Consider the following 27,076-nt stretch of genomic DNA (forward strand, 5'->3'; position numbering starts at 1 on the left):
TAATGAGCGCAACACATGTCAAAAATCTTACTAGTCTAACCTCACATGTTTTTACTGTCATCACCAACACCCCACTTATTCCTTCATAGATAAAAGTCAAGGCTTTCTGTCCCAGAAACACAAGCCTCTCAGGTGACTGTGGTGTTCCAGTAAAGCAGGAATAACTCTTATCTGTGCACCTTTTAGATTTAAAAGCATGACCATCTTAACAGTGAATATGGGCTTTTTCAACCATTGATCAGGGACACAGACTAGGAGCAGTGCAGGACAGCCAAAAGCTGACTTGTCCTGCAAGACCTATCCTCAATTTACCACCCTAGCAGGTTCTGCTCATCCAGCGTGTGCCTGTGTCTAGACATATATATATATATGGGGGGGTGCATCTAAATCTCTATATGTGTGCACCTCTGCTTGCCTACATACCCACACCTTCAGCTGGTGTACACAAAGACAGAACAGTACCAAATTCACTGAAGGACATAACTGAAACAATATGTTGATGTAAAATTCATAACTGATTACATAAAATTGTTTCCAGTGCATTTGTGATTTTGGAGAGAAGGAAGTCTCACCATACTTTCTAGGGATCTTGGCTCAACTTCTCTGCTCTTGTTTCTTTTCCCTACAACAAAGAGCTGGAAAAAGAGCCAGACCTTGGTTGCAGCTTTGGCATCATAACTTCTTCAAACCCAGCAGCTCTGCTGCTCTCCACACAGTTGAAGCTCCTTCTACAGGTGCCCTCCAAAAGCCCACGAAAATACCACATGGGCAGCCATGGCACCGTGTTTAGCCTTGCTTTGGAGTGAAACTGGAGAAGCAAGGAGCAACTGCAAGCTGGCTTATCAAACTACACTACACCAAAATACAGATTTGCTCTGGAAAAGCGCTGAATTTTGTGACAATGTGCAAAAAAAGGCAATCCTGCAGGTGTTGAACTGTAGACCCCACAGGCCCCCGAGTGAAACAAATGGCAATTTACTTCTCAGAGACACTACCTCGTACTCACTGCAGACTCCCTCCATGAGTTTGGAGGTGTTCATATTTCCAAGATTATTTTACAGCTCTAACAACTACAAACATTTCTAAAAGAAAGCAGCTCTGTTGTGGCACAGCTAACAGGCAGTGCTGGGTCACTGACATGTTCAGAGGCACAAAGCAGCACATATATAGCCTGCACATGCTGTATGCAGTACATTAAGATACAGATGGAGGAAGAATCCTGTGCTCTTCTAAGTCACGCTGAGCACACTGTGCTTGTAACAGTCACTTACAGAAACTGCTGACACAGATCAGATGCTGCTGCATACACAACAAACTATGCTGAGCTAGTCCAAACTTAATTTTGCAGTCCCAGTAGCTATAATATTAAAAAAAAAACCCACAAACAACTATGTTGCATATTTCTGCAATCTAATTGTTCATGTCAATTATTCTTAAACCTGACCTTTGTGAAACTATTCAGTGATTCAGACTGGATATTACACCTTTAGACTTGCCCTGCCACATAACAATCTCCCACAAACTATTTTCGAAGGTTTGCTTTTTTATCTCCAAGGGTTCAGACATATTTGGGGCAAAAAATACTATCAGCATTCACTTCCACGTTTTCATAGTGATTTTTGCTTTGTTCTGGTTTGGTTTTTTTCTTCTGTATTGAACCTCTGCTGGGGGGCAGTGACATTCCCAAGAAGGCCCAACTATGTGGAAAATTAAGTTGATCTTGTGCATCAGGTGTCTGTGTTTCACCCACAGACTAGGAGATCTGGCCCGCATTCTCCTGGTGTGCTCCAGTTTTCTTCTGAAGAAAATCAGGCATGGCATGCTTCCAGGGCTCACACTGCTGCAGAGGCAGTCAGCAGCCAGGACACGTGCCTGGGGCCAGGACTCTGTAGAGTACTGGACCAGCATCAGCCCAAAAATTACTGGGGCCATCATGAAACCTGATGCCAATATGAAGAAATGGAGATGTGCAGATCTAGTGGGCTCGCTGCCAACACCCTCAGTTCAGGGCAAACCTCTTCCCCAGTACCTTGATTTCTGTGGTAAGGAAACCCTCTACAGGAGGTAAAAGGGGGGGCTGGAGGAGGGGAAGGAATGTGCTCTGTTCACTGTCAGAAGATGCTCTGCAGCTCCACAGCTTTCAGGTACTTTAGAACAGAAATCAAAAATATTTTTAAGGGAAGAAGGCCAGGGAAGAAGTGAGATCAAGACTAAAAAACATCTGAAAAGATAGTTAGAACAGCATGAAATGAAACTCACGAGAACTTGTGTTAAACTCGTTTCTTCTAAGTTTCATTACTGCTAAACAGACATGACAAAACCCGAAACCCCACTCTCCAATTTGTATTTATGCTATGGAGTTATGTAAAGTGATTAATTCTAAGTATATGGGGAAGCATAATCTCTCAGAAGACAGACCAAATTTTATGATGGAGACAGAACCTTCTTTTCCTGAAAAAGCAGTGTATACCTTCACACGAGTCAAGTATGATATTAGCTTATCAACTTACAGTATTAACTGCCCCAGTTTTTGCGCTGGCTATTGAAAAAATTTAAGTATCATCCCAAGTGAGAAGGAACAACGTACTCTTATTTCTAACAACATAGGTACACTTATCTACTCAGAAGCAAGCAAAACATAGATGTTGCAAAATATGAAGGCTGATTTAAATGAGTCTGTTGCTGACAGAAAATTACATTTGTTACAAGCAACAGAAAGCCACAGTTTTTCATTTTGATATCCCTTATTTCATATGTTCAAGTATTTTTAACTACTGTTGTGGTGTTTGATGCAACAAAAAGTCACAATTATAGCAGCTTCTTTGTCAGAGTCCCAAGAGTTGTGTCCCCTGTGGAACAAAAAGGGGGCATAAGAAACTACCATTAAGGCAAAATAACCATCAAAAAAAATTTCTTTACTTTGTCAGGACAAAATTTGTATGCAAATATGAAGCTATTACTACACCTTTTTATCATGTCTCAGAAAAAAAGTTACCTTGCCTTTGGCAGGAAAGAGTATTTGTCTTAATAAGTAGAAATGGTGCTATTTTGAATAGCTGTATTTCTTCATTTTGGAGCTGTAAAATGCTTAAAACTCCATCAAGATTTTCATTACAGCCTCCAATGTTTTTGTCAGTGGTGCTGTCAAATTTTTGTTCCAAACTAAACTGTTAGATACAGAATCTGACATGCAGACTCTTTTTTTTTTTTGTAAACCTAAAGGATGTCAACTTGAAATTGTAAAGCTGTCAAAGTAGAGAGATGTCTCCATTTATTTCAAAAGCCTTAATTTGTTCAGAAGCTTTGCCTGTGAGTGTCAAGTGTTTATGTTTCAATTGCTTCAGTGTAAAAGACAAAGAAAATCGGATAAGCAGAGTGGTTTACCAAAAAGCAAAGGACAAAGAACAAAGTATCTTTCTATGCAGAAAGGCAGTAACTCACTAATACACCTGCTGATGGTGTACTGAACCTTTTGCAATGATGATGTAGCAGCTGAAAAACCCAAGACCTAGCATTTCTTACAGAAGATACAAGGATGCTTCTTTCCCTCTTCGCTTAATCTATGAGAGTGCTCCCACAAGCTCTCATGGGATGTTCATTTAACAACAGTTTAACAGAAGCTGTTTTCCATCTGCCTCTCCACAGGCTCTTGTGTGCCACTTAAGTTCACTCACTACATTTTCTACATAATGCATTAAAGACACAACTGACGAACTCCAAACCCGTGTAATGGAGTAGCCATGAACAGGTGGAGGAAACTGATAGTTTTGCTGTAAGATAAACTGAGCACCACCTGGAAAATACTTCCTTTTCCTCATCATTTCTAATTAACTGTGTTATTTTCTTTGCTTTTAACCTCTTTCCCCTCCTTTGTCAACAGTGACACTTCACTCTTCCTCTCTTTTTTCTAGACACATTTCTCCCCTGATCATAGCCTCTACTTTGAGGCCCACACCTAGCATCATTAATCCATCAAAAACAGCAGCACAGTGTCAGAAGATCAAATAAATATTCTACTATAATTCTGCTGTAAATGTGGAGAGTGACTCAACACAAGTTCAGGTATACCAAAAATGCTGAAAAGCTAATATTGAATTTAGGTGCTTTAGTATTTAGGTGTCAGATGGGCAAAGTTTTAGAAGATATATCAGTGGGATCTACAGAGTGCTGACTTTCAGTAAAAAGATCAAGTCTTGCCTGTCACAGAAAAGGTAATCAAAAACTGAACCCTTCTCCCCATTATTGAACTTGTGAAAATACAGGGTCCCTAATTAAGATAAATGAAAGACCAATTTGAAAATTAAGTACTCTACAGTTTCAATGCATTGGCTGTTTAACTTTTGCAATAAGACTCATCACTAGAGCAATAATTTAACTAAGAAAAATTAAAAAATGCATCAAGCTTTTTTCATGAAAACATATTTCCTTTCAGATTTTCAAAATAATATTCTGTACCAGACTAAGTATCTTAGAAAGTTGTCAAAATTTCACTGCTATTGTCCAGCTCTCACGTAACCTTTATTAATGACTAATCTTGATATTCCAGCTATGTGTATGTTTTCCTTAAACTTATACAGCTTCAGAGCATGTTAATTAAAGGAAAAATGAAATTTTTAGGTATAGAAGAATAGATAATTTTCTGCTGTTATACACTGCAATACCGACTGCTTTACTCTTCAAGGTTTGGATATCTGTACAAAGTACAAATTTTGAAGACAGAAATCACATATCAGTGAAATTCCAAAATGGTTACATAGAACTACCTCTGCTATAAGGATTGCAGGCACTGTCCTAAAAATACCCACCCTTATATCCTTATACTAAAATCATAGAATCATAGAATTGTTTGAGTGGGAAGGGACCTTTCAAAGGTCATCCAGTCCAACCCTCCTGCAATAAGCAGGGTCAAGTTATTAGACATTTAAATGAGTCAGGAAACAAACATACAAATATATTTATGTAATTGTTTCTCCCCTAAAGAAATCTATGGGGAAGAAAAGCCATGTTGCTAAAGGCACTATTAATAAAAGGGAATACTTCTGTAGCCTCTGAAATAAACACTGAATTGTGACAGCTAAAGAAGAAAAATCAGATTAACTGCTTAATTATTACACACATATCCAAATTCAACAGAATAGAGACCCTCATACTGCTACATTCTTAAAATGCAGTAATTAATACCAACTGTCAACTGCAGCTATTTAAATTGATCTAGTCATGAATATGGAAATCATAGTTCGCTAAGTTTTTTCGGTGTACTATAACAAAAAGCACAGGCATTTTAATGAAAAATACAGTATTACCAGCACAACTGCATTTTAAAAAAAATTAGATACACTTAGGACATTATCTTAAATGCAAGTTTAATGTCCAAAGTATGAAATAAAGACTACATAGCCTGAAATAATTCAATTTCAATGCTTTTAAGCTCAAATTTTACTGCAAAATGTGGCCTGAATAACATTTTGAAAAGTATCTTTATGTTAATTTTAACATTTGAAGCCAATCAGTATCCTTTTTCTTCAGCTTCTTCACAATTCATTACTAAAAGTGAGGAAGGTGAAGACAAGTACAGGTTGGGACTCCCATTACAAATCACCTTTGGATATTTTCATAACAAAATGAATATTTTGCTGTGAAAATAATGAAATTAATAATTTTCTTTCAGTGTTTTTCTGGAGTTGCACTACCAAAATTTTCTGTTAAGTGGCATTAGGTAGACAACGGGTCTAGACATCTCGATGTGTTCCTACCACAACAAAGTGTGTTCTCACCCTCCTTGCCAAACAGAGATCTGAAATGGATAATTTCAGGCACATACAACTATCCTACTCTTGCTGTACCACAAATACCCACTTCCAAGCACCCAATCTTGTAAAGTGGGAAAACTCAGACATGCTGCTGCAGAGAGGCTGTACCCAGCCTCAGAAGCAGCAATGGCATCAGCCAGCTAGAAAGGACAGGGAATTTATCCAGGAAAATCACTGTCACTAACAGTAGCCATGCAGTTCTACCACAAGTCATCTTGAAAGAAGGGAGCAGAAGTAACCTGGGGTGCACTGGTTCCAAGAGGAGGAGGAAAATCAGCAGGGAATAACACACCCTAGAAACGTTTTTCAACAACTTGTTTATCAGTAATTGGGAATTTCACAAGCTGATTTGATTAATTTGGGTCAAAATTTAGAGTTCATGAAATATTATTTTCTGCTCTCTTTAAGGATAGGACATTTTATTCAAATTCATGCAGTTTTTACATACTGATGACATTCTCATTTAAAACTATACAGCACATCCAAATCTCCAAGTGCATTCACAAATCTGGCAGTATGGAAAGGTGAAACTTACCCCATCCGTAGCTTTTACTAAGAGGTCATAAGTGGTTGGATCTTCTTCTCTGTCAATGTCTTGAGAGACACAGATCTGACCAGTTCGTGGGTCAATCTGGAAGGCTTTGGATTTTTCATAAAAATGAAATCCATCGTAAAGAGAATACTCAATTTCACCAAACTGGTCAGCATCTGCATCTGTTGCTTTGACCTGCAGGTAGACAACAGAGATAAAAATGAAGCCAATGAAACTATACTCATTAAAATGAGGTGTCCATGATTTTTGAATGAAAGTAACCTGTTTGTGGTGTAAAAGCAAATGTGCATACACACAAAAAATACAAACACGCTCTGCTACCTAATCTGTCTGTCTGCAGTTCATAAAATAACTCAGGTACTGATAGTGTAATTATTGCAACCAGCATATAAGTTCCATTAGACATGTCTTTAAAATTACTTGTGTATCTGTCAATAATTTTCTCAATCAAGTAAACTTCCCAGGACTGGAAAAGCCATGCTTATTAAGCCATGACTGTAGGCCATACATTAAGCTACTTTCCCTTCATGTTATTTTTACCAGTGGAGGTAGGTCTTATGAAAATATGTCACATGTAGATCAGACAAGTGCTGCAGGACATCCTTACCTAACGTATTTTATAAAAGACTTCCTAGAGCTTAATTTAGTTTTCATTTGAGTGCAAGCTTGGTGGTACTTATGCTCTTTGGACCACAGGTGAATTAATTTAAAATGTATTTGATAAAGAGAACAGTTTTGTACACTGCACCTTCAGTTTTATTGCCCTAACATCTCTGATAAACAAGTGTTTTGTGCAGAGTTTGGCTCTTCTCCGAATGTTCCATTGTGAAAGCTTTCACTCAAATTTAGAAACATTTCAGTAGAAAATAATGTATAGAAATATGTATACATTAAGAAAGCCAGTATTTTCAGTTCCCTAATTTGTCATTATTGGAGACACATACAGAATTTTTCCTTCTCAATGGGTTTCCTTTTCTACTTATTCTTTGAAAATTATAAATTCTGTGTTTTTTCCATCAGCCTGTCTATACAAGCTCAATGTCTGAAGACCTTAACAGAGCTTTGGAAACTTTAGTATCACAAAGCCCAAGAGTTAGAATTGGTGGGAGTTCACAGAGAAGACCTGTGCTAGCCATTGCCTGCACCTGACACAGTTTGGTAAGGTGAGACCCACAGCCATCAACCACGGGCAGTGCAAAGGTGGAGGTCTGCACGTAACTGCCTGTACAGGAAAACACCTGGCACAGTTTTAGGTACAGTTTCAAAACAAAAAAAACAAAACAGGCCCAGCCAGGGCATACTGCTAGCAGTAAGTTTGGATTAGGTCATCCTGTTTTGGGGATGTAAATTAATTTAGTTGCATGAACAGAAGTTGTGCCAGGTCATTTGGCCTTGGGACCCAGAACAGCCTTTGGCTGTTGCTCCTACTGATACAAACATGGCCATAAAGACAAGTTGGTGCCTTCATCACAAGCTCACTTCTTGGTCTGCACAGGAATTGTTTTGGCACTAAGACAGTGAACTGGGACTGAATTAAAACCAAATGAACAAAACATGTCTTGAGAAGGGTGAAAAGCATGGAAGTGGGGAAAGGGAAGGAAACCACATAAAAAGTGCCAAGGCAAATTATAAAGCTAAAACTTATTCTAGATTAGTTATATCCATCAGAATTCCAAGTGACAGCCCAGAAGATACATGTGTTGCTTCAATTACTATTTTTTGCTTGTTGTGGTTTCATTTTTGTTTGTTTTTAAGACTTCTCCACTTCTGCATGGAATGCTCAAGATTTGCTGTATTTCAGAAGTATCACTGTGACTGCACCACATACACCAGAACACCTTTCCTCCCACAAGATGTTTTCTCACTACGCCAAAGGCTATTATACCAGAGTTTCTGGTTCTGCAAAAAAGAAAGCTCCTTTAGGAGAACCCTGTGCTCATAGAGCCCTTCATTCCCCTCTCCCACCCCTGCAGTTTGCATCCCACGGCTGCAGCTCAGGGTACAACGTGCAGCCACTCCTGACCTCAGTCCAACCACTCGTTCTGGACAAGTTAAAAGCAAAACTTATACTTGTGCAGCAAAACAAAGATCCGGCCCTAAAAATTCCTTACAGCTGTATGTAAATCAAGTCTACAACATGTATATTTCTCCAGCCTTGTACTTTGTTATTTGTCACAAAAGCAAGAACAGAACATACATCTAGTGTGCTCTCAGTACTCTACCACAATAATGTTATGAAACAATAATTCACTTGGCCCTTATAAGAAAAGAATCTCCATTTATTTCTTTTGCCTGAAATCTAAAAGGGGTGACGATACTGAAAGGTTCTGTGTGCCTGTGCCTGCATGCAGTTACATGCGTAAATGCTAACATTTGTGTCTGCAATTGAGCATGAGTGATTAATTACAGGTAAAATTTGAGGGCATTGTTAGAAGTTTTGCCCATTACGTCTAGTGACTTGTTTTCTTTCTGGTAAATTATGCAGTCCTCAGACTTTGAATAGCACATGCAAAGGCTATGAGTGAAGAATTTAAATAAAAATGCTTCAGTTCAAAGCAATACAAATTTAAAGGTCTAATTGTGGTCAACTTCAATTATTATAATCATCTCTCAGGCAGCAGAACTAAGTGGCATCAATTTTTGCAGAAAAATATGATCTTTTTCCCTGTTCAAATCCCTCACATCTATTCAATTTCTACCCACTTAATAGTCCTCTTTTTAATCACTCACCATGAAACCTTTGATCTGAAGAGGGAAGAATCCGGAGTTAAAAATGAATGAAAAATTTACTGTAGCAGACAGAGCTGACACTGAATGGCACTACACCTAAGGTCAGGGAAGCAATTAACTATGATCATGGAATCATTCAGGTTGAAAAAGACCTTAAGATTATCGAGTCAATGCAAGCTGATTTAGAAGGAGGAATTCAGTGAAAACATGCTAACAAATTCAAGTTCTGATACAATTAAGAGACCAAGTTATTGAAGATCTTAGAAATTAAAACACATGGTAGTCTCTGTCCAAAACATGTTGAGTTGTAATAGCATACTGTGTGAGTACCAATCCTACTGAGGATTGCAGCTGTTAACTGCCTGAGAGCTGTGAATTACAGGAGGAAATGAAGGCAGCAGCAGGAATTTTCACAGTGGATTGATCAAGAGTGTTGTATGTTGGCAATATCACGAAGGTTATAGAGTTGAACGGATTTATGTGCGTTGGAGAAGTAGGAGGCAAGAGAATACCAAATACGTAACACCTCTGACAAGCCTAATATAAGACTGGGATCTAGGAGGAAAAGAAAGGGGAAGAAAAGGAAGTGTTAGGCCCACAGGACCTTTCTCCTTCTTTCACTAAGCATGTTTTCAATACACTAAATTGAAGATACAAATTATTAATGAGTGTAAATTTGGGAATAAGTACACCAGAAAGTATTCCCTCAAAAAACATTTTTAAAGGCCAACAACAGTCATGGAATGGAGAGCTACTGGCTGGATTTCTCTCATCAGTCATGCCTTCTGCAGCCTACATCCTTTGGTCTGTTTGTACACTGTCTAGACTGCAAATTCATCAGAAAAAAAAGAAAGTTTCTTTGGTGCTGTTGATACTACGAGTAACATAATAAATGGTCAGGCTGCAGACATACCCTCAGGAGGAGGAGAAAGGAGGACCTAGAGAAACATTACAGAGAACAATTAAAAAAAAGCTGATCCACCTGTGTGATGTTCAGACAGACAGACTAGTGCATGAGGAGAATAAATAGTGTGAACATTCTTACACACCAAAGGGTGTAAGAAGATAAATACAGAAAATTCAACAGTGTTGGAAGTGCAGAAATAATCTTCTATTTGCATATGGAAAGGGGATGATCTCAAAGAATCTGTGAAATTAAGGATAATTAACCTCCCCTAGATGCACACTTTAATCCATTAACACATGTGAAAGTTTGAATGGAGAAAAAAAGTGCTGGCAGTACACATAAATAAAAGGGAATAAAAACATATTTTTTAGTGCTATGCTAAGGAGAGATTTCAGAGCTTACAGAAAGCAAATATTTGGCAGATCTTTTGCTAGTTCTGTTAACTTCAGTGGAATGATGACAATGGGCACTATGTCCCCATAGCAATGGGCACTATGTCCCCATATTTTACAGGCATTAAATAGCGTAACCAAAAAATTGTAAAAAAAGATTAAAGAGAATTATATCACCCACTAAAGTCCAGACTGATTTAAATACTAAGCCATTTTAAGAGAAAAGTCCCCCCTTTTTTTCCTTTCCTTTATTTCCACCCCTTTTTGTCCTCAACAGATTAAAATAAAGTTCCTGTGGTTAGATTTAGCTTTCCTTATGTTTTTTTCCTAGGTATTATTACCTAACAACTGAATATATTTTGAAAAGCAGGGCATATATTTTATGTTATATACAAAATGGGAGAAATGTCTTGTGCACACAAAACCACATAAGAAAAGACAATCCTATTACTTGCAGATCAAAAATTCAGGACCTATGTAAAAATAATTTTTAGGATTTAGAGTATGCAGCCTTAAAGCTGAATGCTTTGCAATGCTTAATTTCACATGTGAGTGACCAGGATTAATTTTATGGCTTTCAGATTGACTGACTAAAAGTGGACTACAATGGGAAAGAGCAGACCATTCAACCAAATAAATCATGACTGTGGTCATCTCTAATAGCAATTAAATGAGACTAAGAAATATTAAATCAATTCTTCATGGCATAAGAATTGCTCCCATACCACATATTTTATCAAGTTTACTCCATCTGATTTCAGCTTACCAAGATATAGCTTTCATAGCTCATAAAATCTGTTTGGTCAACTTAATGTCAGAGTGTAAGACAGATTTTTATTTTGTGCATAAAAAGTGTGTTCATTCCTTTCAGTTGTATTGATATTGTGAAAGGCAAGTTAATTGCCAGCAGCCAGTTCTACAGAAAATCATAATGTTGGGTGAACAAAAGCATACTCCACTACTCAAGACAACCAGGGGATCAGGCCCAGCCAGCATGGGTTTATGAAGGCAAGTTCTGTTTGATCAACTGAATCTCTTTTTATGACCAAGTGACCCCCCCAGAGGATGAGGGAAAAGGCTGTGGGTGTTGTCTACCTGGACTTCAGCAGAGCCTTTGACAGCGCCTCCCACTACATTCTCCTGAAAAAGCTGGGAGCCCAGAGCTTGGAGAGGTGCATTTTTTGCTGGGTTAAAAACCGGCTGGATGGCCGGGCCGAGAGTGGTGGTGAATGGAGCTGCATCCAGTTGGGGCCAGCCATGTTTAATATTTTTACTGAGGATTTGGACAAGGGGATCAAGTGCACCCTCAGTCAGTTTGCAGGCGACACCAAGCTGGGCAGGCGTGTTGATCTGCTGGAGGTCAGGGAGGCTCTGCGGGGGAACCTGGACAGGCTGGATCAATGGGTTGAGGCCAATCGTATGAGGTTCAGTAGGGTGAAGTCCCAGGTCCTGCACTTTCATCAAACAACTCCCTGCAGCGCTACAGGCTGGGGGAAGAGTGGCTGAAAAGCTGCCAGGTAGAAAAGGACCTGGGGGTGCTGGTCAACAGCAGTGCTGTATGAACATGAGCTAGCAGTGAGCCCAGCTGGCAAAGAAGGCCAAAGGAGGCTCAGGGAAGACCTTATCACTCTACAACTGCCTGAAAGGAGGTAGTAGGCAGGTGGGGGTCAGCCTCTTCTCCCAGACAACTAGTGACAGGATAAGAGGACACAACCTCAAGATGTGCCGGGGAGGTTCAGTTTGGACATCAGGAAGAATAGCTTCACTGGGAGGAAGGTCAAGCATTGGAACAAGCTGCCCAAGGAAGTGGTGGAGTCACCATTCCTGGAAGTGTTCAAGAAACTACTGGATGTGGCATTTAGTGATATTCGGTCAAAGATTGGACTTCATAATTTTGAAGGCCTTTTCCACCCTTAATGATTCTATGATTGTATACTCCACAATATTCATCATCTTTAAGACAGGACAAAATACACAAAATGGGGAAAACTGCCCCCAAACTACCAAAAACTGGTGAAACTACCAGGAAACTGAAAGGAAGAGGTTCAGTGGTAGAGTTAGGTTGCTGATGAATGGTGTAAGCATAGTCCTGTCCTGCAGACATCACCAGCACAAAATGCAGCATCCTTACGATTAACATACTGAAGGACAGCAGGCCTGTTCCCTGCAGTATAATAATGCCTGATGGCTAACCCTTACCAGATGAGTTCTGCAATTCCTCATGTAGGCAACCCAAATACCACTGGAATGGTGGTATCAGTACTTTGGAAGCATTTTTTTTATGCCTGACCTTCATGCCAGGTCCATGGCCACTGGGGATGAGAGGAGCAGCCTGAGTTGGTGGCATGCTATGAGTAAAATGTGACTGTAGAAATACTGGTAGTGAAATTACTGGTAGTTGATATTCTTCAAGTCACTTGGCTGTAACTGTACCTGTGAGATCAGCACATCAGCTGCCATAATCACACATTGTCAGATGTCTTCAATTTAGTGCTCTTATAACCCTGGTTAGCAAGCAAATAGCATATAAAATACAAACCAATGATATTTACCTCACAGCTGCCCAAGGTAGTGTTGACAATAATCATGAAACCAAACCTGAAGAGTGTAATAAATATATTATTTCTTTGGATTTTTGTATATCTGCCTCAACACCCACGATTACACCCCATCTCCCTAGTATGGCAGGTTTAACACACAGAAATGGAAATAAAGCTGCAGATTTACTTGCTGAAGTCCTAAAGGCATTAGCTATGACTTCAAGAACAGAACTTAACACCAGTCCTTGAACAACAACTTGCATTGACAACAAAGCCCCACTCTTCATCCTCAAACTGGGCTGCATCTGGAAAGCCACAAATCAAATTAGTAACTGGAATGTAAGCTGATCTTACAACTGGCATTGATGCTCACTCTGCCAACCACCACAGGTACCACATACTCAAAAGATCCACAAAGAATAACAAAATCCTTCGTCCTCATCCTTGCTTTGATGCAAAATTTCTCCACTGTACTGGTCAGGTCAATAGACTTGACTAATGTCAATCTTTCTGCATTCTTTTCATCTGCTATAGAATGGAGACCACCAAAGCTGAACAACGGACAATCAGCACTACACAGGTACGACCCTGCTGACTTCACCTGCAGCTGATGCCAATTCCCTCAGGTCAATCCAGGAATTGTCATCAGTTTTCCAAAGGTGCTAGTAAGAATCAAATCCCATCAGAAACAGTTCATAATTCTCAACAGCCTTTAAAATGAAAATACAGAAGCCTAAATGCAAGAAGAGAATGACAGCACACGGACTGTAACCTCAAGTAAGCATTACATTTCTTAATTATGCTAAGGCTTTTGGGTTTGGCCTTTCAAACAATTACAAAATGGTTCAGCAAATGCATTTTGTGCTTATCTGTTGGGTTCTTTTTTGTCCGCACAAGTTGTATAGAAATTTCCAAGCTACATCATTTTAAAATAAGATAAAACTAACTCCATTTCACATACGAATCTCTCATAAAAGATCACACTGATTTTTATCTTCTTTATAATACACTGGGTTTTTATACATTTTATAACCTTCTGCATCTTCCCCGTGGCAAGTAAATGAAAGGAAACGTAATTTACTTGATGAATTAATATGAGATTTTAGCTTTTTGCCTTCTCTGCTCTTCTGTGTACATAACTGCTGACCGTGAACAAACCTGGCAATAAAAAATATTGACAGATCTTTGATTTACTGCTTTCAGTTAGGCTATAGAAAGCAAGAAAAATTAAAATCACTGGAGGAGAAAACAGCCTAAGTACATTACAGCATCACGCTCTCATTCTGAACACCAGACCTCATCCAGCAAGCCAAGTCCAGATCCAGAAGAACTAGGCATTTCATTCCGTACTGTAATCTGCAATGCCTGCTCTGATGCTAGCCAGAGCCTGACTTCACTCCTGTTTAATCCTGTTAAACTGTTCCTGACATGCCTTCAGTTTTGCTGCCATGCCTCCTGCAAAACAGCACGAGCAGCTAAATCCCATTGATGCTAGCCAGGATCCACAGGTGTGGGAGGCAGGTCCTACCTTATCACTCTTATCACACTGATAGGATCTGGACCATTACAAAATACAATTATGAATGTCTGAATTCACAGCAAGCAGCAGTGCTGCTAATGCCTACATAGTACACAGTAGGATAGTGGTTATAAAATGTGTTTTGGGAGCAGGAAGCTTGAGTTCCAGCACCAAAAATGTCTGCTAAAGGACCATATACTCTGTCAGACTACTTGGTCTACACTGCCTTCCTTCTTATTGTGCAAATGTAACCAAATAGAAGATAATTTATTTCTATTGTATATGTAAGCTGAAAGAACTGAAAAGAGAATATATTTCTGAGGAAGGAAAATAAATTTTCATAGCAACTAGCAAATATTTGCAGGACTAAAGCCTTATTTAATCATCAAAGTCCAGACCCCTACTTTTTAGTGAAAGAAGCTTCATCCATTCATTAATGCTGCTCGCATACTCTGCTATAATTTTAGATTTTATAACCTTGCTATGCACTGTTAAGAGTTTGAGTACAAATCCATTTTTATTCATTAACTTTAGTAAGCTACAGAGCTCCAAGACTGAGCACCTCTGCCAAGCAACAGCAGAGCACAAAAATTTCCCTATTCTGTGCTAATTACACAAAAAAAGGAGTCACAGGTTTAATAATCAAGAATATCTATCAAACAAGTAAATAAATATTTGTACTGAATATGTTATTTTAATGATTTTGCATTGGAGCATGTTTTAACTTTTGGTGGCAGGATTAATTTTAAACTCATGTTTAATAAGTTGTTTTAGAAACCACAACTGGCTATCTTATTAAGGATGCCTTATTATAAATGACAAATCTGTAACTTAATTAATATTAAGCATTTATTAGCATGTATTATCACATTAATAAAAAATAATTCTATTTTTTGCCTAGATCAATTAACATAATTACTATATTTATAAAGCTGTAATGTGATATATTATTTAACTGATCCTAATGATCAAAATACATATCCTGAATGCAGAGTAGGTGGGTGACCTTAAAACACAACACTAATAACAAAGAGATCTTTTGACCATACTAGTATCTTTGAGAAACAAATTGTAGGGAGATGCTACAAAGGAGAGAAAGAACTGTGTAAGTAGAAAAGCAACCTTGAACCCAGCTGCCCCTTCCTTTTGGCACAGCCTTGTGGAACTGGATTTTGAGTCAGATTGAGGAGGTGATCCAATAAAAGCTCATCATAAAAACTATGTTATTGGTGCAACACTACATTTCAGCCAAGTCACTTCCTGATGCAGCTGACCCTGCAGGGTAAATGGCAGGAGGGTGGCAGGAAAGTACAGTCCAGGTAGAGCCTAAAAGCCCTGTCAGCAGTGGCATGAACTTAAGACAGGCTCCATATAAACACTTACACGTGTTTGTGCAAACATTTCCCAAGCCCCAAAACCAGTCTGACCTGCGAATTCTGCTCACAAGCCACAGTACTCCAAACAATATTCCTGGCTAGATCGATACAACTATTTATGGAGCCATGTTGTGAACAATATCACTAAGAGTAGAGCTCCATTTAAAGAAACAGAAAACAGAATTAAACCCAAGAAGCTTTATTCAGATTATTGAAAAATTCTTTTCCTAGTTTATTTCCAAGTCACATTAGCGAGTATCAATGAGCAGCCAAGGCAGAAATCTCTCAAATTTTGCTGTCAGCGTGAAAGGGTTTGTTATCACACCTTTACAGTAAGCAAAGACTATGCAAGCTCCCTAAATTGCCACTCACAAATACCCTTGTAAATTGCTGCACTCATTGGGTAAATACGGTGGTTTAACACAGGGGAAAAGGTGATATGGGAGGCCAGCTGGCAGCCTGCTGTCACTGGGGGAGAAACCTTTGAGATATCATTACCTGTCCAATGAGCTCTAGCAGAAGGTTAATTTAGAAAATGTACAGCTTTGTTCCAGCCCAAAAAGGCATCAGAGAGGGTCAACCCAGAGCCTGGTCCCCCCCACCTGTATTACAGCTGTGGTATTCAATGAATTGCATGTGGGTGTTTGCTAGAGCAGCACGTTAACTGCTCACCACCTTTCCATAAATCAGGAAGGAGTCCTCCCCCAAAAAAACCAACCAAACCCAGAAAAAACAAAACCCAGAACAAGCAAGTTGATCAAAGCTAGACAGGTTCTTTTGCATTCCTCATGGCATCAGCTTTTCATCTGCTGTTTCAGTTTATTTATTTCTTCAACTAGTAGTGAATTAATTTCTTCCTACTATCTACTTCCTACTTTTTTTTTTTTTACAATTATTTATATCCTTTAGACTGCTACCTGAGTCAATTAATTAAGTGGCAATGGATTTGTTTAATTTACCTAGTCATGCACACACCCTTGAAAACCAGGTATTTTTATTACAGCTATTAAAAATCAGGTACTACTGTAAGTCAGGTGACAATAACATTATCATTAGCAATAACATTATCATCCTCATCATCATCATTTGTCCCATTTTATTTTGATCAGCATGGTAAGGTTCAAGAGCACCACTTCAAGACAAGCTTTGCAGGACACATAAGCAAAGGTAGTCAAAGGTTTTTATCACTTTACACACCTAGTGTTCTGAATCCAAACGCTCATTTTAACAGACTGCCAAATATGAAGAAACATGAAATGCCTTCTAGAATCTCTTCAGAAAGCTGGCCCCTTCTGCCCTGTATCATGAATATCTGTTAATGTGCTTATGTGCAAAAATCACACTATTAATAACATCTTCTAGCTTGGCTCTCAGAAATACAGCCTGCACTACTTTCATTTATTCCCTGTAAAAGTTGTGTCCCTAAGCGTTAAAAAGAAGAACAAACTCTCCTAAGGAAAGCATATATTTTGTGTAACTGGAGTCTTATAGATTATAGCCAATTTATATTTGGAAGTAAGCAGATGAGGACTCTTAGTTAATTTCTGCTTTTATGGAAAATTTAAAACACCGCCAAACTCACAGCTTGAATATTGTATTCATAGCACTTGAGAAAAAATACTTTCATATTTTCTTCATTGTAGAGTAAAAATTAGCAAGGGATCTATACATCTCCTAATAATTGATGCAGAAAGAGACATTTCTCCCCTCCTTCCTTCTAAATCAATTTTTCATATACACACCAATTTTTTCCTCTCTCTCCAACACTGCCTGTCTACATTTCTAGCTATTTTTGCTCTACACAACCCTCACACACACGGAATTTAGGGGCTAACAGAGTGCAATGTGCAACAATAAGCAATCATCAGAAAGAACAAAAATTACAGAATATGCAAATCTTAACCTCAATTGCATAACATGAAGCAAAAAATGTCTAACAAAAAAAAATAAAGAATCCTTTAGTAATTTATTTGGTTTTGTAACCCACTGAGTGCACAATAAATGTAAGTAAACCAGCAAGTTCTTCAATTTAAGTCAGCTATGTACTTTACAAATATAATTCAGATGGCCCAGCTTTGAATATGGAGGTGGCAGAGCCAATCCAAAAAAGTTGAAGGATATCATCTATGATCCATGTTTAAGCAATGACATGCAGAAGCATCACAAAGTCACCACCACTCTAAATTTAACACAAGACAGAGCTTTTAAACACTCTCAATATCTAAAATTGAGCTTACCACAAAATACTTCCTGACCTTCCAAACTAAAAATCCTCATTAGAATTACACTTATGCATAGAGCAAATACTCTGTTCAGTGAGGGGCTAGTGAAATTTACCTGAAACATATTATCATGCCAACTAAGCCATACCCATCAATAATGAAAACAATTGTGTGTACACACCCCTTCACAAGCTGCAGATCTTCAAATGAATGCAGCAACATCTATGTCATTCAGAATTATGGGGCCAGAAATACCTCTATTCCCTTTTCAGACTAGTCTAGATGTCTAAATGAAACCACAGGATGCACAGCCTTTCCTTCTACAATTTGTCTCTGTTCATACAAGCTCTGTGCACAAACCCAATGACATGACGGCCTCAAGACCCGCATGTTACATGCACACAAGTCATGTAACATGCATACGCAGTCAGATGGAGCACTGTGTGACAAATGTTTCATTTGCGTCAATGTGATAGATGCACCTTCATCAAATGGGGACTCAGGAGCAGACTGTCCTCCTGAGCTACACATGCCACACAGAAATGCCAAGTTACAAAAGCTCCCAGGCCACAACAGTCCAGAGCCAGCTAACAGGGCCAAAGAGAAAGGAGTCATGAACCTGCAGCACAAGTGGATCCCAGCATATTACAACAGATGCATTACAAACTCCGATACTTTATTCACCAATACCTCTTGCTGCACGAATTGAGAGCTTTTAAATAGCCTGATCCAATACCTGACAAACCTTAAGCATTCACAAAATACACCCCCTAACAAAAGGAACATTGTATGAGGGAATAGCTCAAGCACATCTACAAGCACAGAATGTGGCTAAGTTTCATAGTGTAATATTTAAGGAAAGCACACTGTGTACTAGCAGCAATATTTAATTAGTAAAAGTGGATTAAGTTCCGGGAAGGAAATAAGAGGGGATGACAGGGTATAAATTGGCCACATCAGTGATACAAATGGAAGCAACTCTTTTTTTCTGATAAAGAATTCTCCTAGAAACAGGACACTAGAGTCCTATACTGTTCCTGTACTTCTTGCAAAGCAGAAGTCAGCTGCTTTGAAGTGGGAAATGATGAAAATCAGATGGCTAGGTCCATTTGCTCAGCTCCAGAATTCTCCGAAGTCTTTTGTTTTCTCTTAGGAAAAGGAAATTCTCTGTTCTGGGAACTGGTTCTGAACATTTTGGATTTAGCCCCTTCAGTGATCAAAACAGTTAACTGGAATGAATTTCAGCTTCAGCGATCAGAAGAATGAGATGGTGCTGGCAAGTAGAGGAATTCTTCAGTATCTGCTCTGCAGAAATAAAAATTAAAAACATAGAAACTCCAAAAAGAAGCGTATGTCCAACTTGGTGTACACAGAATTTGTACATCCATATGCCTAGGGAGGATTGAGGCCTCCCTGAATATTCAGACAATATGTCTCTAATACTAAATCACTTTATCACATGTGCTACTCTTAGATGATCCATGCCCTATTTCCTCATTACTTTTTTCTCAAACTAATGGATGAGAGCATTTGTAGTGTGGTATTTAAACTATAAACAGAACAGATATTCTTATTAAACCAAAAGGATCCCGGCAGTTTTGTCACATCTATGTGCTAAATTTGTAGCCCTTTAATTTTCATTGTTGTATAATATTCCTCCATTTTCTGGAGAAACTAAAAAGACACATTAGAATAGCAAACTGCTGAATAATGAGATTCTGCTCTCAATTGCTTCCATTTCTCATGCATACTATTGGTACCTGTCCATGATGTTAGTTAATCTCAGCTGACTTTACTGGAGCTTTTCACCATATGGCCAAAAAAATGGCTTGTTTTTCCCAACCTCTGCCATGCCATTTCATTCCTAGACCTGGTCCCATCCTTTCCCATACCTCCTTGGAGAGTGACAGCTTCCCCCCACCAGCAGCTATACAGCAGACACATGGCAAGAGTCTTTTCATTTAACTTCTTAAACAGTTTCTTAGTGAGCTCTGGCTCCTGTTAAAGAACACAAGTGGGAATCACAGCAGCTAAAGTTTCACAACAGAGCTATTATATTTCATCCATACAAGAGACACTGGAGAGAACAGAGTAGAGAGATGGGGATATCTGGGCTACAGTGTGTGCTCTTTCCACTTTGTACCACTGTTTTCCACTTTGCTTGTAAATACGCCAGCATATTTTATTCTCAAGATCTCAATCCACTATACAGAATCAGAGCTTGTTTTCTAGTTGGTCTCGCCACATAACCTCATTTCCCCCCCCTTCCTTCCCAAGTGAAACTGTAGCTTTTGAAGAAATGTTATAAAGATATAAAACTCCCAGACTGGAGCATAACAACTGAGTCTTTAATGCAGGACCTTGTTACTGGACAACAGCCAGGCCCAGGGTCTGAAGAGTAAGATGTAAGAACCCCACAATCAACAAAACTACTCTTCTTCTCTCCTTTCTTCTTGTCTCCCATGAAGGGTTCAACATAAGTACAATAGTTAAATAGGCTAAGGTCAGGGGTTTATTCTTTCTTTAAGGTTTTCTGAATGAACTGTCTTTTCTTGTGTTACATGCATAAATGTCCAACCTTTCTCCAAGGATGTTAAACTCCCTGCCAAAACAAGTCATGGCTACAAATTTTCTTCACAGGAAGAATGTTACCCCATTGTTTTTTAATTTATGCTTTTTCAATGCTAGACATGGAGTCAAAAGCTTATAATATCTAATCTGAACTATACAGTATTTCATAATTCCTCTGGTTAGTGTTCCTTTGTTCATTTTCTGGCCAAGATAAACAAGTCCAGTCTTTGTTTTCTATTTCCCACTTCTGAAATGTGAAACATTTGACATCAGTCACAGCTTGTGTTGAGAAGCTGGCTACTGTATCTGCAGAGTCACATCATACAGCACTAAAAAACCTCATCTCCTTGACTGATTATGAAGCTGACATTGGTCAGCACTGCAGAAAAGGAAAATCTCAGTCTCTGACAGTGTCCTAGAAAGTGATGGATCAGGGCCAGTAAAGATCTTTCTCCACAGATGATGCTCTAATCCTTCATGTCTCTATCCATGCTTCTCTCCACAGGTTGCAGTAAGGTCTCTTGAGCCCACGGGAACATTTGTAATGACTAATAACTAATTGTTGCTACTGATCACTTATTCATGAAAGTTGAAAAGGCATGAAATGATCTCTTAAAGGAGTGACCTCACCCAGTGTCCCAGAGTCCTCCGTCAAAAAGGAAAGTGGAGTTGGTTGGTCTGCCTTCTTCAGATCTTTATCATCGTTGGATCTGGCATCAGACACCACTGTTGTGTACCTCCACAACAACTTCTGACACTTAGATTCACTTCACCATAAAGTATAGAACTTTTTTAACTGGCAGATGTTTCAAATTTGGAAATTTACCATTTACTGGAAGGATAGAAGCCTTCAGTGTGCTGACTGAAAGGTAGGATGCAATAATGGCGCATGGAGCAGAATGGAAATCAACTCGCAGAAAGGCTGAAGAATACAAAGTGACATTAGGGAATAATGGAACACTATTCCCTAATGTGGCCTAAAGCAAGCATGGTACCAGTGCAGCTCAAAATTTACTCCAGTAGAAAAGTGATGGTGGGAAGCGGCATGCAGTTGGAGGAAACCCAGTGTCTTATCTGAAAAGATTAAAATTAAACTTGACATTTTAAAGAAGTCAGTTCCATGGGGGAAAAAATACCCAAACCAAACCATCATCAATACACACGTGCTAGTATCAAAGAATTACTTTCCAAAAAGAGCTGGAAGCCAGGAATGAAAAAAAACAACCTTCACACACACACACACAAAAAAAAAAAAAAAAAAAAAAACCAGGAAAATAACATTTTTAAATGTGATTCTTCCTACAGGGTGTTAAAGAATACGCTTTAGAAATTTGTGAAAGAATTAATCATGCTGAGAGTGATGGGGTTTGGTGGGAAAGCAACTGCTCTACCGCAAAGTAAGTGTAGTCCATCTGGCCCATCAGTTCTACACATTCACGCTTAGAGAATTAAAGAAGCCTGTGCACTTTAGCATTCAAGCCCTGTATTTTGCACATGCAGTTTTTTGTGACAGGAAACAGAAACATGATCCCCACATAGCCACCATGCTCTGTGCTCCATTACAATTCACAACTCTGTCATTTGAGCTGCTTTCACATCTGTAACCTAACGCTCCAGCAGCCCAGCCTAAACACACATCTGGTAATCTAATGCACGTTGCATGCACCGGGACCACAGGTGGGGTGATACAAATTGAGTCTGTTTGGAATTGAATGCAGAATGGATTGGAAGTACATCTAGAAATAATTGAACACAGTGACCATAGCAGTAGCAGCTGAAGCTTATGAGCAGTGAGATGTCTAATAATTCTTGGTAGAGCTACTTTACCATTAACACACACTCATAAATAGCCTACACTGAAGAAAGAAACTGCTTCTTCTTGAGAGCGGCTGAGCTGAACAGGATTGCCACAGAGCAGGCAATGCTTGCCAAGCACTTGATTATAATAATTATCTGCTAGGCTGTGCAATATGCTCAAAAATATTTGTAAGCAAGGTGAAGAGATTCATGGAAAAAACGAACAACAAAATCAATACTTTGTATTCTGATTACAGGGCAAAACTTTCTTTGAAATTACTATACATTCTCCATTAGCCACAGAGGCAATCTCTAAACGCACTGTAAAATGGAACAGTAAGATTTACATATATTTTCTCTCACTAATGACAACCGAAAATGTTGTGGTTTTTTTTTGTCTCTGAAAACTATCCATAGAAACTGTAGTATTCTTTACTCATGAAAGATTGTCATTATCAGGAGAAAATATAAGGCAAATAAATGCACTGCTTCACACATGCACTACTACTACTACTTCTATCCTTTGTATTATAAAATCCAAGGTGATAAATTAAGGAAAGGAAGGGTCTTTTGCCTAGTTGGGCTAACAACACATAATTACAGCCAATGGAAGTTGACTGTCTTTGCTCCTGCAAACTATTTCAGCAGTCTCCTATAAAGTCAAAGGAGATATATTCATTAGTTAAACATAAATAATCCTTAAAAGACCCTTCACATCATCTCCTGATTCTTCTGTCACTTGTCCACTGCCAACATCATGATCTCATTTCCTGCAGCCTTCTCCCTTTTACCCACTCCTCCTCTGCAGGATTCAGTCTGCTTCTCCAAAATTAGCCACACCACTTAAAGAGCACAAGTTCATAACAGTGGTTGCGCAGTTCCCTGTGCCAACATTTAGTGTGCTGAATGCACAGTCACTCCTGAAACATCTGTCAAGTTTAAGTCTTCTGGAGTGCCACATATCATATGCTATTGCAGTTAGAATGGACAACAATACAGGCAGGTACTGAGAGCCAGTTCATCTGTTCTGTAACAAACTGAATTTACTTTTTTTCTGCTGATCGGAAATAAAGGTGAGAAGGCTCAGTTGTCTCATCCTAAGAGTAACAGTGGCATTTTTGGATCACCAATGGTTCCCACCCCTCCTGTGTCACAGCAATATAAAGGCACACGTCACACTATACTTAGCCTGGAAAGACATGACTGAAGAGTGGACAAAAAAATGTTTCCTTTTATTTTCAGAATAAAATCTAGAATGAAAATAAAACTACAGAATGCATAAGAGTTTTTTTTCTCCAATCTATTTTCTAACCTCTTATATAATTTCCTATACAATTACAAAAGGCTATTCTATATACCAGTTCAAAAAGCTGGAACTGTAAACTGTTCCTCTACTAAATCCTGTGGCAATTCACCATCCTTACAGAAAAGAAGTTCTTACTTCATTTCCACTTAGTCCTATAGACATCTTCTACAGGCACCATTTAAGAAGCTAGAGAACACACTAAAATCAGGAGCAGGACATACTTTGCAGGACAGACCAAGGTTTGAATTATTATGACTAGTGATAATGTGGATTGAGCACTATGAAGCACAGTGCTGTACAATTTTACTACAGAGGCAGAAAAGGAGAAAAGGGGAAACTCGGAACAAAACCCCAGGAAAATGAGATTATCAGAGAAATCCAGGTCTTCAGCCTTTAGAGAAAGCAACAGATACACAACACGGCTACCAAGTGATACAGTCCTTTGTGCTAAAGCTGCCTTCAATAATAATACCACACTGGCTACAGCATCTGGCTCTTCACAGCCACAGTGCAAAAGTCTTTCTTTTCTGACTCCTTGAAGATCCACTTGCACCAAATTAGAGTAAAACACCCATTCATAGACAACAACATTGATTTCCAAGATAATTTCAGAGCCAAAAAATACTTTTCCTGAAGTCACTGAGGTTCCTCCACCTCAGCCCACCAGCAGCTAAAAAAAAAAAAAAAAAAGTGTCCTGTAAAGACATTGACACCAGCATTATTCAATGTTCTTGCTTGCCACAGCTTTTCCAGGAAGATGTGCAGCTTCACACACAGCAAACTTAAAATCCCAAATTAAAGTTCATATTTGTTTTGTAAATGTAAGGCCACACACCAATATCTTTTAAAGTACATAACATACAAGAAGGCAAAGGAAGGACAGGCTGAGAACAACTAAAGGACAGTAAGAAAATTGTAGAAACTGTCTGAATTAAAAAAAATTGAAAACACTTAGTAAACCATGACACAGAATAGGAAAGAAATGCAGTTAAAGGTGGGGTTTTTTTCACCCAATTCTGAGAAAAGGAAAGAAGTTCTAAAATTCCACTATAAAATTAATATAGAATTATACTACAGAGATAAAAATGACAAAACAAAATTAGAGATTCCATAACAAAGATTAAAAAAACATGGCAACGTTGCCCTGAATTCATACTGTTCTGCATCACAGAATAATCAGGATTTTAGTAACAGTATCACAGTAGCATGCAAAGGCATTTGCAAAATGTATGGCAAAATCAATTTCTCAGCACAGGCAGTATTCTCTATTACTACACGAAATCCAGATGGACTGATTTGAACTGACCATGACTGCACTCCAACACATTTTGAAACTAACCCCAGTGCCACCACCTGTGGGTTTCAGACAAAAGAAAAACCCTGGATGCAGGCCAGCATGCAGAAAAAGGTCTCTTTCTCACCATTATTTTCCTCCCTGTAAGTATCTCCTTTCTATCCTACCATCTAATCTATAATCTGATGAAAAATAACTGCTATTTGCTCTAGCTTCCCTCCAGTCTAAATGCCTCCTTTAATTACAGAATACATCTTCAGGGTTTCAAAATTCTTAAACTAATTTTTTTCACAAATAAAAAAATCTTATGCAATTTCTTCTTTATTACAGAATTAATAAAAATATATTTAACACAAAATTCAAAGCAAACTGTGCCATGGTATATTTGCTTGCCTTTAACAATCTTTCCCCTCACAAAGACTTCCATTATTTTTTAATATACTAGCCATGGACTGGGAAATTTCAGAAAAATGATCACTAGCTTTATATCATCATCACCCTGGCATTCAAAGGAAAAGGAATGCAAACTCTGCACCTTTATTAAGGCTCATTTCACACCTAGTATAGAAAATAACACCACTCGGTGGTAAATAGTATCAGTAATAAAATATGAGCAAAGTCATGCTGCCATGGACTCATCTTAGTCCTGTGCCTTGAGATAACTTGCCCAAAGACAACAAAAAAAGTTACTACTAAATACTGATAATGTTTTGCAAAATAAACACAGGGATAAAGAAAAATTATGGGAAGCCTGGAGTGATCAGGTCTTCTGGACTGCAGCTTCATGAGAGCCTTCTGTTTCCAGGCAGCTGCGGGCAGGTGTGACTGCTGCTGTGGATAACAACACTACAGAGACCCTGGCCACAGCTCAGGCTACCAATGCCCAAATATTGAATGCAACAAGGAAAAAAATATATATTTCAGGAATTAAACAAGCTGTACAATTCATGCATTAAGTGTAAAAAGTCTATTCTATGGTTATTTCTGGACTTCCAGCAGTAAAAGCAAAGAGAGTATGTCATTACTGAATGGGATAATTTCATGACAGAAGTGAGAAACATCTCTTGCTGCAAAATACATTGGAACAAAATCTCTTCAAGCAAGTAAAATTGGCACAGACCTTAACAAAAGAATTAAACCCTTAATGAATACCTGCTCATCAAATCATTGTGTCTGTCAGAGTAATCTCACCTTGAAATCAAGCTCATTAATTTAAAAAAAAATAATTACATGACATCAAGTGATATAACTCAAAAGATCAAGTGTAGAAAACTACAGCCTTTAGCGAACAAATCCTGTGATAAGAGTGTTTGCAGCATGTCTGTCTGCTTTACTTTACATGCAGCTCCCCTGCATTCTTTGAGGAATTAGCATTGCTGATGCTGACTACAAAGATCATCTGGCTTATCCATGGGCCTATTGGTCATTGATAGACACACTGACAAACTTTAAAAGCTTCTCATCTTCAAATGTGTTACCAACATCAGCTAGGAAAGTAAGCTGCTTCTGCTATTTTGCAGATAACAAGTACCTACAGTTTTAAACTTTGAACCAATGGAAATGAGAAAAACCTGCTTGCTTAGTGCGAAGACAAAGTTCTGAGGTGAAACAGCATTTTTCTACAACACTTTAAAGTATGAATAGTACTGGATCCTCTCTGCTGCATGCAGAAACAGCTCATCATGTGGACATTGTCTCTGTATGAAGCTGTAACAGCTGTCTCACATTAACATGCTTAACATAAATACAGTTACAATACAGATGCAAAACTATAAATTAATTAATTTTAAGCTAGTATATTGTTGATATAAGTTCAGTGAGCATCAGAATCCCATAAATCTCTGCTACTATTGAGATCTTGATCCTTATTTTCTTTGGCTGGATAACAGCTAAACAGATCTACTCTCCCTCTTTTTAGGGCTTTAGTCACTCAGTAAAGTAATTATTATTTTTTTCTATTGGTTTAACCTGTCCATAATTACATACTACTTTTATCAAATTCAAAAGGTCACACAGCAGTCATTTTGTGTGTTACTAAATAATGTCATGTGAACTGCAT

General features: G+C 38.5%; 1 protein-coding gene across 1 annotated transcript in view; it reads right to left on the reverse strand.

The window, feature by feature from the left end:
* DCHS2 (dachsous cadherin-related 2) overlaps nucleotides 1-27,076 on the reverse strand; it is a 112,338-nt gene that overhangs the window by 57,596 nt on the left and 27,666 nt on the right. Inside the window, exon 2 of the mRNA XM_064652292.1 lies at nucleotides 6,346-6,537. Coding sequence (XP_064508362.1) covers nucleotides 6,346-6,537 — 192 coding nt within the window. The remainder of the gene's footprint in view (nucleotides 1-6,345; nucleotides 6,538-27,076) is intronic.

Source organism: Pseudopipra pipra, chromosome 4 (assembly GCF_036250125.1).
Source record: "Pseudopipra pipra isolate bDixPip1 chromosome 4, bDixPip1.hap1, whole genome shotgun sequence".
Lineage (NCBI taxonomy): Eukaryota > Metazoa > Chordata > Aves > Passeriformes > Pipridae > Pseudopipra > Pseudopipra pipra.